At 34.6% G+C, this 19,360-nt stretch overlaps 1 protein-coding gene across 1 annotated transcript; it reads left to right on the forward strand.

Annotated features, from left to right (window-relative positions):
* Positions 1–1,489: 1,489 nt before the first annotated feature.
* On the forward strand, positions 1,490–14,755 carry LOC116209509 (putative laccase-9). Its single transcript, XM_031543164.1, has 7 exons — positions 1,490–1,679; positions 1,992–2,143; positions 4,964–5,208; positions 12,449–12,574; positions 12,698–13,292; positions 13,680–14,038; positions 14,254–14,755. The coding sequence occupies exons 1-7, from the start codon at positions 1,578–1,580 to the stop codon at positions 14,460–14,462; spliced, it is 1,788 nt and encodes a 595-aa protein (XP_031399024.1). The 5' UTR covers positions 1,490–1,577; the 3' UTR covers positions 14,463–14,755.
* The last annotated feature ends 4,605 nt before the right edge of the window (positions 14,756–19,360 follow it).

Genomic DNA, 19,360 nt, shown 5'->3' on the forward strand with positions numbered 1-19,360 from the left:
AGTTATGTTTTGCCCTGCAGATTCTCTTATTTCTTACTATGGGTTATTGTACATTGTTGTGGTTGGGATCTAATTTTTATCCATTAGTCATGTTCTTTTGTTTGTCGATTGATTTTCACATATTTTAGTTTCCCATTGCCTTGTTTTTTTTTTTTGGGGGGGGGGGGGGGGGGGGGTAAAAATACAGCAAAACAGCTTATGCTACTTAGCCTACGTATACGTTGGCGAAATTATTTCCTGCAATATTTATTACGATTTCTGCTTATTGAAAATGATTCTATGAGTAAAAGAGTTACTCAGGCATTCTGAGTGGTATTATTCAAGAAGTTGTATTGTGTAGCTTTAAGAAATGCTACTTTTAATCTAATTTATGTGCATTCTTATCCTTAGAAGCGGAATCTTGTGATCATGTTTTCTTTGGTTGTGAATTTTAAGCAGATCTATAATTTTCTCCTTGTGAAGCAGCATTTCGCAGCAAATTGTGGAAACTGGGAGCAAGAGTTCAACAAAGTTCTCTGATGGAAAGGGAAGTCTCTAGGCATCAACATTTTTTTTTTTTCAGTTATAAGGGAGGCTCATGGGCTTAGCTCTAAGCATCGACATTCTCATGCTAAGTTGTACCAGTTACATAGACTGAATATGAAGGGAAGAAAGTATCTTCCGTGGAAATGCCCAAGATTCTGATAGAGTTGCTGCTTTGATCTGTTCCTGACTAAGTTCAGAGCTTTGGTTTCCAAATCTGCACCTTAAAAGATTCCTGCTGTCCATTTGGTTCAATTTTGTTAAGAGTATATACTGGGTTTGCTGTTGTTTGTTCATTGGAGTTTCTCCCTTGGATATAAGTACATTTGATATTTTTTTTCCGGTAGGAAGATTTGATTACATTTTTGGTCTTTAATGATATCATCACTTATAAATATATATACACATATAATATTTGCTTGGCGGACCAAAAAAATGCAACATCTTATGTCATTTTAAACTAAATGGCATATGGCTCCTTATTCTTTAATAGAATTAATAAGCATTTCTTTCTTTCATGTTGCTTCTCTAACTTCCCTGCTACAATGCAGCTTTTGGGTGAATTTGATATAAGCATTATATTCACACAGGAAATTACTCAGTTGTAATAGAATAATCAAATGTGATATATTTGCAATATAATATTCCTTTAGAATTAGACATCTTCCTTGGTCTTCAATTAGATTAATTGAAAAAAGGGAAGGCTACTAACTCTATCCATTAGTCAAAACGGCAAAGATCAACTGATAAATAATTAATGATGGAGAAAAGATCGAAGCAAAAGGAACGATAATTTTATGCTACTTAATCTTCTTGATCAAGGGTGATGAACTATAATTTTATCCATCAGAATATCTTGATCAAATGTGATTGACAAGAGCGTTTGACTGGAGGATAGCAATAGCGACATATAACAATAATATAATGCAATAAATTACATATATGTGTGCATATATATGGGTGGCTCTATGCACATGTAGATGAAGAGTAGAAGAAGAGACTGCAAGCGAAGGAATATTTGAAAGCTTCCATCCGAGAAATAGTTTGAGCCTAAGATGGAAGGACGATGCATCTCTTGGCTAACAATTTTAGCTTCCTTTCTCCTTCTTGGCCAATTTCTCCGGGTCCGAGCGGATGTTCACTACTATGATTTCACGGTAAGCTTTTGTTTCCCTAAATTAGGAGTGTTCATTATTCGGGTCGACCCGAAAATTGCTTTATGGGGGATTCTAATAAACATATCTTGTCTCAATAACATTTTTATCTTCATCTATAAGTATGCGCCTTGACTAGTAAATATATATTTATGCAAAGGTTTTTAATGATACTTTATGTACTAGAATGGGACTCCCCGATTACACTGCTCAAATCACTCTCCTAAATTCCAATTCAGCAGTGAGCTTTTTCAATCCACCGTCAACGGACATTGCATACATATGTGCTCAATTTCCTTTGTTGTTACTTTGCAGTTGAAAGAAATGAACGTGACAAAACTCTGCGTTACTGAGAGCATTTTAATAGTGAACGACCTCTTTCCTGGACCCGTAATTCGAGTGCACAAAGGAGACACTCTGTACGTAAACGTGACTAATAAAGGAGATTACGGCGTCACTATTCATTGGTGCGTATGATATTCTTAATGTTGCTTCTCTCTTATAGAATATCCCTATATATGATATATATACATACATATATATATATATATATATGCACATGCATGTACATTAAAATATATAGAGAATGACATTTTCCAAGTATGATTATCTCTTGGGCCCGATTATACGGGTTTTCTGTTTTCGGGGAAAAAAAATTTTAAGTTGGATTCCCTGTGGTCCTCACTGACCTCGCGAAGTTGGGTGGTGACTGACATCGACTCCCCACCAAATACCGAAAATTTCAGTTCTTCTCTTACTAATGAAGTACACCTAGTAGAGCCATTTCTTTTCTTAGTTATTCTTATTACTATTCCATTGTTTAGACATCATTGAGCCCCTCAATTAATATATAAATAATTGGAAGTTTTGGTACCTGCTGACTGACGAAGTACAAGTAGACACATTTGGTAGTCATAGTTATGCAGGTCAGTATTTCAAACGAGGTTGCTGAAGGCCTCTGGTGCTGCTAGTGGTTTCGTCGCGGTGGTTGCCTTTGTGGGATCTCATCCCGTATTATCTTGCGAATGAGTAATCGTGTCCTATTTGGTCACCTATCCCATTCCGGCCTGCCCTCGCCAATCGTGAAATTAAGATTTCACAAATCTTATCCTTCCTCTAATCCGGGGTATCAAACAAGCCCTTAAAGAATGTTCAAGAATCTATACTATTAGAAAAACGAGAAGCAAAATCTTCGTATAATTTTGACTTTTCTTATTTGCACTTCTTTTCCTCAATTGTAATCATGCGATTCACGCCTGCCACTAACAGCACGTATAAAAATTACTTTCACACCTATGACTGACAAGTTTCCTCCATAGCTTGACGTTTCTCTCTTTTCTTCTTTTAACGAAAAAGATCTCCACATTGTAATTTTTTAATTCAAACATACTTTGTCCAGTTCATTACTTTTAAAATCAAATTAGCAATTGAATTTTAAGTATACCTAACATTACAAACTATATAGTAAGTAATGGAGCTTTCTGCTTGTATCTTTACGTAAGAAACAAATTCTTATAGAAATCACCAAGTTTTTCAATTTTCGAATCAACTAAATTTTGATCAACTACCATTAACTCTATTGAGTACAACCGCCCCAAATGAGGTCACTAAATTTTGATCAACTACCATTAACTCTATTGACTATCACTGCCTCAAATGAGGTCACATGCAAAACCTCTGAGGCGGCCAAGAACTTCATGGAGGGTCGTGGTGGCCGGCGTCAAGCCCACTAGCCCTCTAGGTTGGCTCTGTGAATACAAATGTCACCTTCGGTGAATTTGAAGACAGAGACCAGTGTGTTCTCACCTTTATACACGAATTATTATCCTAATCCATCTCAACTCACCCCCTAAATAGGATTACTTTGTTAATGAGTAATCTTGTCCTATCCGGTCACTGCGGGATCGGGATTTCAAAAATTTTACCTCCCTCTAATCCATTCTGCCAAACATGCCCTTTAAGTTTGTTCAGGACTATCTTTATGTATGAAATGTATTTTAATAAAAATCACCAAGTTTATTACTTTTTGAATGAACTAATTTTCAATTAGCAATCACTTATCCCGTCCTGACCTCCACTAAATGTTGAATTAATATTCAAAAATCTTATCCTCTCTCTAATCTACGCTTCCAAAAATGCCCTTAAAGTTCATTCAAGAATATCTTTATGCATGAAATAAATTGTTACGAAGATCACCAAGTTGACCAGTTTCTTGAACTAACTAAATTTTGATCCGCTACCATTAAGTGTATTGAGTCCTTCGAAGCGTTTATTCAACTCCAAGAAATTCAAATTACGGTGGTTGAATAAATTTTGTTAGTGGATAATTATATGCTAACCGTTAATTATACATTTTTAATACACACACGCCACCCTTGTACAAAAAGAAACATTACGAATCTTTCTTCTTTTTTCTTTTTATAAATTTCATTGTATTATATCTGAGATCTTTTTTGGGTAGACATTTCTGAAAGTTTGGTCGATTTTTTGGAGTTATTATGGATTTGGATGTTTTTATGGCAAAATTTTTATATAATACTAAATATTTCCGAGATTTTCCGAGATTTTGGTACTACTAGCTAGTTGGAAAAATTTCTTTATCTGAAATTATACTTATTCTTTGTTTGGCATAAATAATATGTTACTCTCGATATTAAATTCAGAAAAAGAGAAAAGGAAAAGAAAAGAAAAGGTGATTCTATGGTGTTTGATTGAAAAAAAAATAATTATGGCAGTCAATGATATCCCTGTTGTTAGATTTCAGTTTAAAGATCTCATCCGTACATGTGACGGTATCTTCCTAAAATATCAATTCATAATTTAAATTTTTATATTTTCGCCCATAAATATTTCCAACTATGGGTGACCGCACCCAAAAAAGCCACTCTTTTTTTTTTTTTTAATTCCGGTTCAGTTTCTCCGGTTAACCCAATGGGGCCATCAACGAATTTCTTGCTCTCTTTCCCAACCTCCATAACTCAGAAAGCAATTAAATACCCTCCCCTCAGTCTGCTACACAGGAAACTTACAAAAGAAAAATAATAATGCTAACCATATTCCACTTTAGCTCTATCTGAGAAGTCCGACAGACGAGGAAGTGATTCTTCCGTTTCCCATTGCAAAAGTTCAAACCATCCCCGTTGCAATGGGAAACAGAAGAATCAGCGATGGTCAAGGGAAGCGCTCATTGATCAGCGGAACGTTGAGATTTTGAAGGACGAGAATATATTGTGTTTGCTGCATCATTCTCGGATAACAATTTTAAAAAGTTTCTCGTGATTCTATAGGCATGGGGTAAGGCAACCTGGCAATCCATGGTCAGATGGACCGGTGTTCATTACACAATGTCCAATCCTGCCAGGATCGTACTTCACATACGAAGTCATTTTCTCTCAAGAGGAAGGGACCCTTTGGTGGCATGCCCACAGTGACTGGACACGAGCGACTGTTAATGGCGCGATTGTCATCGCGCCCAAAGAGGGAACCACATTTCCATTCCCGAAGCCCGACGGGGAAGAGGTTATCGTGCTAGGTATGTGAAAGTTAATTAATGCTGATTTCAGCAACGTGAAAATCAACATTATACTCTTCAATATAATTAATTAATTAATTAATATCAGTGAAGGAATTTCTCGACTTCACGCAGCATTGTAGACTAATATTAACGTTCACACTTCACACTCAATTGAAATGTGTCCATCAAGGTCAACCCACAACCATAAAAAGTCTACACAGATTTTACATATAGAAACAAAATTCTAATGCTAATGGGACTTTCAAGTAGAAAACAAAATCCTAAAATAATATCTTACCAATCTATAACATAAATAAAAGGGTTAAGTGCCAAATAAAACGATAACTTGTGACTTCTCCCCCCTCCCCCCCTAGGCGATAAAGAGAAAAATTGTCAAATATCTTGGCCTTATTTGGTACTTATCACTACTATAAAAGTGTGAATCTCACTGGTGTACTTATCACTACTAATAAAGTCAATGCATATGTGATTCAATAACAATTCCTCTTTTTACGGACACTTGATATACGAGAACATCAGCTCTTAATCTAATCAGATAGTCTAGTTTACTTTAAAAACTATGGCCAGATTTGTTTAAAAGAAAATAGTAAAATATTACCTTAAAATTATAGGTTCAATAAACTAATAGAAATGAATAATTCTCTCTTAAGGGCTTTTGGCCCCTCAGTTCACAGAAAAAAAAAATCTCTTTTTTGATTCCCGTAAAGTAAATTTCATATCGTCCATCTTTCGAGTTTTTTAACTTTGGTTGGATAGAATAATTCCTTTCAGATTGGATCATGTATTAGAGTAGTTTAAAGAGATACCATTATTAATAGCACTCCTGCTCTATCTAAAATTACAACAGACGAAATTTTTATGTTTATATCATCTACAAATATATGCTTTCAAGGGAAGATGATAATAGAGTTCAACAAATAAAATAATTACATTTTCTAAGGATTGATTGATTTTCCCGTCATTTCTATTAATTCTTTCTAAAGTTAAATTAATGGGTAAATTATACCATGTAACCCAACGTTTGACGTATGTCAAAAATCTAGTTGGACCTTTAAAAATTATCTGAGAATTGGTAACATTTTGTTTTTGTTTGAATTCTACCATATAACACAACCGTTAACGATTGTCTTCAATCTAGCATCCTGTAAAATAATAATTTAAGAATGCCAAACATTCCATTTTGATCCAATTTTAGCCCATTCCCCGCAGAACTTGGCCGAGATTGTGGTTAGAATAGGAACGATGACGAAACGTCATTGTTAGATTATTACTTTTAAAGAATGTGCTAGATTTGAGACAAATATTAAACATTATGCTATATGTTATAATTTTCCTTATATAACGTATTAGGCCCCATAAACAGGCCATGTCAGATTTTCCATAAGCGGACGAGGCATTAATGTTAAGTATTTTTTAAAGCATGGATTACTTTTGAGAGAAACGCTAAACGTCTTCATATGGTGTAATTTTCTCTATTTTAATTGTAATAAGTTTACTTACATTTCGTCCCAAAAGTCTCTAGGATCAATTCAAACTATTTATATGGCCTACACTTCTCTGCGTGTCCATTTTTTTATTTTATTTCTCTCTAAGGTATAAAACATTAATACCTAAATTCTGAATAATATTTTAAAATTTTAATTTTTATAATGTTGTGTAGGACATTGCAATTCATCTCTCGTATATTATGAAAGACTGTGCTAAACTACTAACGTAAATGTCTAGTGTCATTATGTAGCATGATATTGATGTATAATATTTTATTCACAGATGAGCAAAATTTAATTATCTATTTCGTGGTGGTATAAAACTTGTTTTGAATAGGAGTATTAATGTACTTCCGTTACATTTTAAACCAATCAATAATAACACGATCAATACCCATTATTCTACCGGTGGACATAGTTTTATTTTAATTTTGTTAAATTTCTTTTAATTAAATATACACTATATATTAGTTAATGACCTGAAAGTTCAAATTTGAATGAATGATTGCCACTCTACTTTAATATGTATTAGTAATAATTAGTTTTATATTTGTATTTATCTTTAAATAGATTAATCAACTCTTCTCATGAACACTGAGGACATCTTAAAAGGGAAAAAGGTAATAATAACAAGTAAAAGACCAGGTGGGCTCCCTCTTCATCCTGTTCGTGTCCGAGAAGAAGAAGAAGAGGGAGGAAGAAGGAAAAAGAGAGAGATTTTGGGCCAATTTAAAAGTATGAAATTTTTTTGGGTGTTTTCAAATAACGAGTGGCCCCGTAGTACGTACTTGTGTCGTCATTTTGTTGGTTATTTCACAAAGGACATGACACCATTACCCCCCCTAACCGGCCACATTAGTTTTTCTGTCGATTTTTTGCAAAAATAATAATGGTGAGATAGATTTGAATTAAGGTGTAAAATGGCATGATAGATTTGGAACACAATACAAATGTTGGACTTTTTTTACGTAATTTTTTGACCATGAGATAGATATGAGAAAAAATTAAAATCATATGATTTATGTTGTTAAAACTCCTATAGTAATATTAGTTTGATTTATGCTGTTGTGAAAAATAGGTCATCAAACTGTATTGTGCAGTGTAAATTAAAAAAAAAAAGAAGGAAAAATGGAACGGTAGAGTTCACTAGAAAAATGTATTATTTGTTTGTACATTTGGAGATGGCCGGAGTTTGCCGCGAAAACATAGGAAGATGAGCAATAAGGAGAGACTAGGCATCATCCCGTGCTCCTGCGGGTCAAATTATTTATTGATAGATTATATGTAATTGTTTGTACGAATTCATGAAATAAAATGGATCTCAATGAAGACCAAATAATTTAAAAGAGACGAATATGAAGTTTATCTAATAATATTTAGCAAATTATACCGGTTTCAAATAAAAATCTTTTTTAATTAGGTACACATATCTAAGGCCATTCTACATCGAATCTCACTGTAGACCTACGGAAACAAAGTTGCCAAAAAAAAAACAAGATTTATTCATCCAAAATATTGATAATAATTTGTTCATATAATCAAATTAGACTAAAAGAAAAAAAAATTAAAATGCAACACGAGCGAGAGTAAGGATAAGCATCCATTCGCTTCCTGCTTCTTCAAAGGAACATAATTTAATGGTATAATAAAATTACATTATCATCCAGTGACTTTAGTTATTATATTTTTTGAGTGAGAAAATATTCTATTGTTTAAAATTTTAGATAATGGGATGAAAATTATGGTAATTCGTTGTGATAATGGTTGTGAGGAAATAATTGGCATGTGTTCTTGTTGTGAATATAATTAATATTTAATAACATGTAAATTGATTTAAGTAGTTCAACATTTCTTTCTCTTAAAGCAGCATCTCTTATTTGAGTATTGAGAATGAAAACAATTAATGGGGAAGCTTTACCTCTTTGTAAGTAGACCCAGTTTGAACGTAGATTTGATAAATTAGTTGGTACCTATTAGACTTTGATTCCAAGTGGAACAAAATAAAATTGTACAAAAAAGAGGGAAAATGTTGAAAAAGAAAAAAAAAGAGGTAACAAATCATAATTATTAAATGAAAGAAAGATAAGGATTTAAATATGATAAAGATAAATAAATAAATGAAAAATTCTACAATGAAACCTCAAATTAGGTTCCATGGTGGAATTGCTAGTTTTTTCTAGCCCTTTTAATATTAAAGATAACGTTTTGGCTCATAGAACTTTCAATGGCGTCACAAATTCATCAGGCCACATGTAAAGTACAATAAAATTGGAGGGTCGCTCTCCTTTCGATGATTGAATTGTATATAAATTAAAACTCGCTTACTTGTCGATGACGTCTAACTAATGTGTTCGGCTGATATTAGATCAGTTTTCTTTAAAAATTGATTTTCATGGTCCAGTTCGGTGATGTGGCGATAATGGGTGATGTGGTGGAATGTGATTTGTACATGTGGCGGGAATATTCGAGAAACAGTGGTATAATATTATATGCGAAAATTGTGAAATGAAAATATAAAGAATTATAAATACTAGGGTAAAGTATGTAAATAATAGATGAATAAGACCAAAAGTTGGTAGGATCTCATGGCTGAAATTAATATTTTATCATAGAATACAAGTTGGGTTTCATTGTAGAATTCACAATAAATAAATAAATAAGGATTTAAATATGATCATTTTAACTTATAGCCGAAATTGTCTTTTTTTCTTTTGATAATTTGTAGGAGAAAAAGTAAGAAAAGAAAAAAGAGAGAAAGCGGAAAGGCGTTTGAGAGAGAGATGATGCTGCGACGAAACCATCATGTGATTTTTGTCATAATGGGTCACTTAAATTCTATTTGTTCAAAACTTAAGGACCGAGAAAAAACAAAAGCGAAAACCACAAAAAAAAAAAGAGCAAAAGCACGCGCCTGTGTAAGGAAAAGCTTCACGCTCGCCACAAGCATCAGATGGACAGGTTTTTATGTTTGACCATAATAATATAATAAAAGGGAAAATAGCCTCATATATCATAATTTTTACCTTATTTTCACTTCCTAACACGTTTTAAAAATTTTCACGATCTAGCATGAATTACTATTTTATTCCTGGATCTAGCACACCGTTAAACTCCGTCTAAAAACCGTTAAACACCGTTAGACGGAGTTTAACAGTGTGCTAGATTCGGGAATAAAATGGTAATTCGTGCTAAAATGTGATAACTTTTAAAAACGTGTTAGGAAGTGAAAATAAGGTAAAAACTGTACTACATTGGGCTATTTTCCATTAAAAAATATTTACCACTCTTTTCGGTGTTCTGATTTTGATAATTTTAGTGAACCGTATGATCTCAAAACGAGGTGAAACTTTTACCCCATATTCCTGATGTTATTATAAAGCTGCACACAAATTTTCAAAATTTTCTAGATGGTGAATTTTTAGATAAAAAATAGGAAAAATAACCTCATATAGCACAATTTTTACTTTATTTTCACTTCTTAACACGTTTTTAAAAGTTGTCACGATCTAACATGAATTACTATTTTATTTCCGGATCTAGCACACCATTAAACTCCGTCTAAAAACCGTTAAACACCGTTAGACGGAGTTTAACGGTGTGCTAGATCCGGGAATAAAATGGTGATTCGTGCTAGAACGTGACAACTTTTAAAAACATGCTAGGAAGTGAAAATAATGTAAAAACTGTGCTACATGGGGCTATTTTCCCTTAAAAAAATATTTATCACTCTTTTCGGTATTCTGATTTTGATAATTTTAGTGAAAAGTATGATCTGAAAACAAGATGAAACTTTTACCCCATATTCCTGATGTTATTATAAAGCTGCACATAAATTTTTAGATTTTTCTAGATGGTGCAATTTTAGATTAAAAATATTTACCTCTTTTTTTGGTGTTGTGATTTAGGTAGCTTTTGTGAATCATCCGATCTCAAAACGAGATGAAAATTTTTCCCCATGTTCCTAACATTATTATAAAGCTCCTCACAGATTTTTAAATTTTTTTGGCTGGTGAATCTTCAAATAAAATATATTTACCCATCTTTTCGATGTTTCGATTTTAATAGTTTTTGTGAATCGCCCGACCTCAAAACAAGATGAAAATTTTACCCCATGTTCCTGATGTTATTATAAAGCTCCACACAAATTTTCAATTTTTTATGGATGGTACATCTTCAGATAAAAAATATTTACCTCTTTTTTTGATGTTGTGATTTAGATAGCTTTTGTGAATCGTCCGATTTCAAAACGAGGTGAAACTTTTACCCTACGTTCCTGATATTATTATAAAGCCCTGTACAAAATTTCAAATTTTTTTGGGAGGTGAATCTTCAGATAAAAAATAATTACCATTCTTTTCGGTACTCTGATTTTGATATTTTTGTGAACCGTCCGATCTCAAAACGAGATGAAACTTTTTCCCCATGTTCCTAACATTATTATAAAGCTCCTCACTAATTTTCATATTTTTCTGGGCAGTGAATTTTCAGATAAAATATATTTACCTATCTTTCGATGTTCCGACTTTGATAGTTTTTGTGAATTGCCCAATCCCAAAATGAGATGAACCTTTTACTCCATGTTCCTGATAGTATTATAAAGCTCCACACAGATTTCAGATTTTTCTGGGTGTTGAATCTTCAGATAAAAAATATTTATCTATTTATTCGGTATTCTGATTTTGATAGTTTTTGTGAATTGTCTGATCTCAAAAATAGCTTAAACTTTTAACCCGTGTTCCTGATATTATTATAAAGCTTCACACTAATTTTCAGATTTTTCTAAGAGGTGAATCTTCAAATAAAAAAAAAGAAGAAAAATTGCCTCATATAGCATAGTTTTTACCTTATTTTCACTTCCTAACACGTTTTTAAAAGTTGTCACAATCTAGCACGAATCACCATTTTATTCCCGGATCTAGCACACCGTTAAACTCCGTCTAACGGTATTTAACGGTTTTTAGACGGAGTTTAACGGCATGCTAGACCCTAGAATAAAATAGCGATTCGTGCTAGATCGTGACAACTTTTAAAAACGTGCTAGGAAATGAAAATAAGGTAAAAATTGTGCTATATGGGGCTATTTTCCCTAAAAAATATTTACCTCTTTTTTTGGTGTTGTGATTTAGGTAGCTTTTGTGAATCATCCGATTTCAAAACGCGGTGAAACTTTTACCCCACGTTTCTAATATTATTATAAAGATCCACACAAATTTTCAAATTTTTCTGGAAGGTGAATTTTCAAATAAAAAATAATTATCCTTCTTTTTGGTGCTCTGATTTTGATAGTTTTTGTGAATCGTTGGATCTAAAAGCATAATAAAATAATATTATACATTTAAAAACTTAATAATAATATTTTGGGTAAGTAAATCTAATAATAACATTGACCTTTTTAGATGAACTTTATTTTATTTTTTCTGGCATTATTACGTATCTACTTTTTATGTTAATCAATTAATATGCTCCATGTTTCATTCCATTTCATAATATATTTTTATATCAGAAGTTAGTATGACATGCGATTTTTTGATAATTAATTGACATAATCAAACTTCTAAAAATTCTAAATTACATAAAATTCTTATGTTCTACTTATGGATCTAGATATCTCAAATCATAATCCTTTTCATTCAACGAGAATTCTCTGAATTTGAGAATGGATAACTTATTTGGGCTTTAGCATTTGGAATTCTAAACTGTCCAATATTCCTCCCATTTTCTATTTCACTTCATAAAAACAAAAATTGTAGGTTCCTGGTACAGGGGGAATTTGAACAAAGAGGTGAACAATGCCATGGCGAATGGGAGTGACGTACCACACTCGGGAGGATGGTTAATCAATGGCGAACTTGGAGATTTTGCCAATTGCTCTAGTGGTACACAAAAGCCCTCTTCATCCCTTATATATATATATATAACGGGCACCCTTAAAATCTTATAATTTGACATATAAAAATACGATAACGATTAATGCACACATTACGTTTTTAACATTGCAGAAACAACATATCGATGGTCAGTTGATTATGGAAAGACATATCTTCTTCGGATAGTCAATGCGGTGAATGATGATCAGAACTTCTTCGCAATAGCCGATCACAACCTCACAATTGTTGGGTTGGATGCAGCATATATAAAGCCTATAGTGACGAGCTATATCATGATAAGCCCAGGACAAACAATGGATGTGCTGCTCACCGCAAATAGGTCTCTTGGACACTACTACATGGCTAGTAGACAATTTTTGACCGAGTCCGCCTACGTAAACATGGATATCGGTTCGGCAATCATTGAATATACAGGAGACTACAACTTCTCATCCTCTCCAATTTTTCCCGAAAACCTCCCTGTGGCTAAGGATATGGAACGTGCCATGAGATTTACTGGCTTGATTAGAAGCCTGGCCAATGAAGATTATCCCGTAAGTGTCCCATTAAATGTCACCACGAAGATGTTCATAGTGATATCCATGAACTATCTTTGCGAAAATCGTACAAATTGCCAGGACACCACAGATCATGTCATCCTAGCGTCAAGCATGAATAACATTAGTTGGGCCAACCCAACCGTGGACGTCCTGCAGGCTTATTACAGGTAATTGTCTTTCCCCCTAAAGGGATTCTATTTGTTCTCTTTTTCCTTTGTTTTTTTTCCCCGTTATGGAATTCTATCAAATTTGAATGGGCTAGATCAAATTAATTCTATGTCCTTATGCTCAAACCGTATATATGTTGTCAAACATACTAATTAGGTTGCGTTGGCCCCATGAGTTGGGCTTTTTAGAGTGAGCATGTATGAGTCTTTGCACTTGAGAGAACATATATGGGTGCAAATGTTTAAAATCTCGAATGATTGTTCTGTAAGCCAGCATGTAACAAACAGTGTGTCCTGATTTTTATAAGCTGATAAATTTGCATTATGGTCTAATATCAACTAAGATTTCTCACTTCTATTGCTAATGTTTTCTTTTCCATTATGCAGGAATATAAGTGGATATTACACAACCAACTTTCCTGATTGGCCTTCGGTCATGTACAATTTTACAGCGCAAGACATTAGTTTTGATTTTGCTGTTACAGATCAAGCGACAAAGGTTAAGGTTTTGAACTACAATGAATCAGTGGAGATAGTGTTTCAAGGAACCGATCTCATAGCTGGGTCTGGCGTTCACCCAATGCATATGCATGGTTACAGCTTCTATGTGGTTGGAATGGGCCAAGGAAATTTCGACAATGAGACGGATCCTCTGATATATAATTTGGTTGATCCCCCAAAAGCTAACACTTTTATAGTCCCAAAGAATGGATGGCTAGCCATCAGATTCGTCGCAGATAATCCAGGCATGACAACGATCTCTTTCTCTAATATATAGAGTCGCTTTTTGGTTTCATAATAACCAGAGTCCCTTTATATCCCACTGCACCAAGGAAGAAGAAGTTATAAATGGGAATTTGGAAAGCACAAATTTTCTATCTTGTTGGGTGCAGGATAGTTTAAAAATAACACGGATATATCATTTCTATTGCATGTCTAATTGGAGGATTTGAGCATGCAGGTGTTTGGTTTTGGCATTGTCACTTTGACCGACATCTCAGCTGGGGTATGGACACTGTTTTCATAGTGAAGAATGGAAACACTGAGGAAACAAGCATTCGTCCGCCCCCTTCCAACATGCCTGCTTGCATCTTCAATAAGCACAACATCTCCATCAGTAAATGGAGCGATAATAATGCTGGTGATGATCAAGATTACCTTGAAGAATAGATGCTTGTGCTTTTGCAGTTAGATATATTGTTTCAATCATATAGAAAATAGAATACCTAAAAGAAGATTGTACTAAGAAAGTGGATGTAATGTAGTGGCACACGAACCTTGCCTCGGATCCGAGAGATTTTAGGTTCAGTTAAGTCCTATTTCATCTATTCGTGAGAAGGACAATCTGCACAAAAGTTGTATGAACCTAGAAAATACCAGTACCTGGGGTTATATATTTCCAAATAAAGGGGCATCGAATGTCCCACTCGGTGAGGCTGGAACCTGGAACATTTTCATTCTTAGTTAACGCTTTATATCACTGCACTATGCCTATTCCTCTAAATGGGTATACAGCTTTAAGATTCTGCTTGACCAAGCCTTCTGATAGGATATTTCGAGTTATGCCCAGGAAAAGGGTAAATCAATACTTCTCAATGTATGTGCACAAATTCCTCTTGGTTCACTCCCCATAACAACTTGTTAACTATGTGGAAGATTTCCCAATTGTTAGATATCGAGCTATAAGATTATTCTCGTGATGAGTTACTGTATCTTGGAGATTTTGAGGTGGGTTGAATATCTTGAGAAAGTTGTAAATCTTGTACATGTTGAGCCGATTTTCTCCTTATCTTTCAGATAAAAGTTAGTGAAAGCGTGTTTGCATCAATAAAATGTTTTCGGTGTGACTCTTCATGTGAGCACAAAACACGCTTTCGTATTTAGTCATGGATCTTGAGACCAGGGTCCCACTCCCGGTCTCTTTCTTTCTCATTCCGTTAAGTCCAAAAGAGAAATGAAGCTTCATGGTTTCAGAGACTTCAAACTGGGAAAATCTTCTATGATGACAGGATTATCAAGTTGCATCGGCTAATTAGCTATTGATTTCTAAGTTGAAAATGTAGGAAAATCTTGACACCCCTGAGTGAGTTACATGATTAATTAGTTAATTACGATCTTGTACTGTCTTATAGCCTGCATTGCAATTTCTTTCAGCTCTAATGTCTCGCTAATTGTTATGCCTTTGGGTTTTAGTGAGAAAATGCAACTCCAAGATCGACTACTGCCTCAAGCTCTCCACGTCAACTCCAAACGTAGGTCGTTTGATAATAGAATTAAGACTGGTTCATCATGTGCAATGCAACACAACATTGTGATTCTATATGCAGATTTAGCACTAGGAATCTGTGATAATTAAGGCTTATACCCTTTACTGACTATTAAGAGAGAAGGCCAGAGGGAGTTCGTATAGGTTACTTTAACTCTGAGAACATCAGACTGTTGCATTCAGGCACTGTGGAGATTAAAACTCTTTCGCTTAGGGCAGATTAAGGAAATCTAACTCAAACAAGTTCCTTAATAGAAGGACATATACCAGAAGTAAGTATCTAATCATAAGAATCTACAAGCATCTCCTGATACTAAATTCATATGTAGCATTATGTTTCTCCTAGCAAATCAAAGATTGTCGCATACCCTTTGCAATTCTACAGCAGCTTCCCCAATTCCCATCACTCTCATTTTGTTGTGCAGCTGAGAAGGAAGGCCGACTCCAAGGATCGACAACAAATTTTCATGAAGATTTTTGTATATTTCCTCTGAATAAAGTAATATTGGATCTATCACCTGACTCAGTCCTTGAGGAAGGGATCTCGTTACAACCCACGGAGGCCAAAGCTGCCACTGAACATGGGCTCAATGGGCCTCCTCCTAGTGGACAGTTCGAGCAAGAGAATCCCGAAGCTATAGACGTCACATTGTATCGATACCTCTCCACCAAGACCATATTCAATATCATCAATTTTTAGATATTCGGTAAGAATGACTTTGATGTTCATAAATAGGACATGGTATTTTAGTTTTACCAGGTCCAACATAGCCAATAGTTCTTCTAATCCCGTTTGAACTACTTTGCGTTCCGGACGCTTTGGCCAGGAGAAAATTTACTAGACCGAAATCACTTTAATTTCCCAAAATATCACTATCGAGAAGATTATTGCTTGGCTTCAAGCCACAGTGAACTATGGGAATGCATGGGGATAATTCAATGTGGTGGCTGCATCGACGGCTATGTTTAACCTTCTGCAATATAGTTAAAGCGGTGCTATCATCTGAGATTGGATGCGGCCATTTCTCAAGGCTTCCATTCCGCATGAACCAAAAAAAAAAGAGCATTGAAATTTTCTCCCTGGAAATCAATTGTCTAGCAAGAAGTTATAGTCTTGACGCGCTTTAGTGCTTCGCACTCAGCCATGACGCTCTTGCTTGATCCCTGTTCTTCAAGTTTGAGTACCTTCACAGCAACGACCTGGTCATTGCTTGGGAAACCCCTCAGTTGACCACATCGAAGCTTCCTTCTCCAATCATGTTTGTAGGATAGAAAACGTCTGTTACTTGCGAAAGTTCCACATAAGTAAGCTATGGGTGTTGATGCCCTGTCAAAGAGGCCACATATGTTTCCCCTTTTGGCTTTTTTGATCGGCATAGAATCGTAGCTATGATCACACCTGTTAGGAGTATGAAAGTGGATATTGAGAGGCTAATTGCCAAGCATCTCCTCTGAGACAGCAACCTTTTCTGCCTTTCTCTTGAATTCCTCCTTTACATGTCAGCAATTGCAAGACAGGAGGTCCTCCCCAAAGTTTTCTATTTCCGGCAACTGAAATTGCTCTCTGGTTAAGAAAGATTTTTCGGTTTGGCACTTCTGCCTCATACTTATTGAAGGAAAGGTTGAGATTCTTCATGAAAGGGAGGCTTGGAAGAAACTCAAGGATCTGGCCTGATAGATTGAATCGAGAAACATCAAGATACCGTATGCCTCTAAGGTTTTTCAGTGGAGATGGAATTGTCCCACCAGTCGAAGTGAGTTGAGCTTGAGTGTGGTCACTCTGTAGTGCATTTCCCCGCACATGACACAGGTCCAAGAACAGAAGTGGACTGAGAAAAATCTATCCATGATGGTAAAAGAAAGAACTGCGTCAGAAAGCCTTCCCCGTGTATAGAGATTCAGCCCTCAATCCTCAAAACAGAGAATTTTGCCACCTTTTGCAGCATCTGGAACTTTACAGTAAATGTAAATGGTGCTCAACTGATGCAAGGAATCACGTATGTACCAGGAAAATTGTAGAGACTATCTCTGTGTAGTGGCCTGGATCGTACTGTGACATGGAGCAGAGCAGCTGTTACCCGACACACTAGCTAGAAACCTTGGTTGCTGATTTCGGGTCTTTGGCCTAATTACAGCAGCGGTTCTACTTCTTCCAATTAGTGTGTACGTGTACTTATAAAATAATAAATATTTGAAGTAATATACTAATAATTTGAAAATTTCAATACTTCAAGTACTCATAAAATATTGAATTACATCTATTTCATTACGTTCAGTTAGGTTACAAAAGAGATCCATATGCCTGATACATTGAAATAAAAATTCAAAATAACTAATAAAATGACACGCGTAGTCCCACAATAAAAATCGAACCTACAACCTTTTGACTGATAGGCCAGGGCATAAGCGATGACACTATACCCTCTTTCTTAGGATTTAATTATTTTTCAAAGGACTAAACATTTGGATAACATACTAAAAATTTGGAAATTTCAGTACTTCAAGTACTATTGTAGTACTTAAATTAAAGGGATTTTTACCTAAAATGGCCCATGGTTTACCCGTTTTGTCAAATCTATCACATGCTCTTTTTTTCGTCAAATATATCCCATAGTTTACTTTTTACATCAAATCTATCACGGCGTTATCTTTTCCGTCGACATCTAACGGCCGTGCTGACGTGGCACGTGGAGAGCTAGTGGATCACACTTGCTACGTCTGCACGGCCGTTAGATGTCGACGGAAAAGATAACGCCGTGATAGATTTGATACAAAAAGTAAACCATGGAATATATTTGACAAAAAAATGAGCATATGATAGATTTGACAAAACGGGTAAATCATGGACCATTTTAGGTAAATTCCCCTAAATTAAATTGATTTTAGTACTTCTAGTTTTTAAGGTAAGTATTTACACTTTCAAAATACTAAAAGTTTGCATGAAAATACTAAATAGTTAGATACTTAAGTACTTCAAATACTAATGCAATATTGAAATTGTACTGGTATTAATACTTTTAGTTGTTAATGTAATTAGTATTTGTGTCTACTTACAAAATATTAAATATTTGAACTAAAATATTAAATATATAATAAAAAATTTGTACTTAAAGTACTGGTGAAGTACTAAAGGTACACCTATTTTAGAAAGTTTATTTCATTTAGTTTGGTAAAGTAAGTGCTTAATTAGACTTTCAAAATACACGAAAGAACTAAAATACTACATATTCGAAAATTTTAATTCTGCAACTACTAAGTAGTACCGACACTAGACCAATTTTAGTCACTAAGATTAGTATTAACATATGGCAAATTCTATAATGGAACGCCAAATTATGTTCCATGGTGGCACGCTAGTTTTTTCTAGTTCTTTTAATATTAAAGACAATATTTTGACCAATAGATCTTTAATGGCATCACAAATCCCTCGGGCCACATGTAAAGAATAATAAAATTAGAGGGTCATTTACGTGTCGATGGCGTCTCAATGATGTGTTCATAAATTAAAATCTGCATACATGTTGACGACGTGTCACTAACACGTCATGCTTACATTAGACCAATTTTCTTTAAAAATCGATTTTTATGGTCCGGTTCGGTGACGAGATGATGATGGATGACGTGGCAAAATGTGATTGGAACATGTGGTGGGAAGATTCAGGAACAAAGGTATGGTATTATAGGCGAAAATTGTGAAATGAAAATATGAAAGACTAAAAATATTATGGGCAAAATATGTAAATAATGGACGTATGTGATTAAAAGTTGGTGAAATTTAATGGCTGAAATTAATGTTCCGAAC

The sequence above is a fragment of the Punica granatum genome, chromosome 5, assembly GCF_007655135.1.
Source record: "Punica granatum isolate Tunisia-2019 chromosome 5, ASM765513v2, whole genome shotgun sequence".
Taxonomy (NCBI): Eukaryota; Viridiplantae; Streptophyta; class Magnoliopsida; order Myrtales; family Lythraceae; genus Punica; species Punica granatum.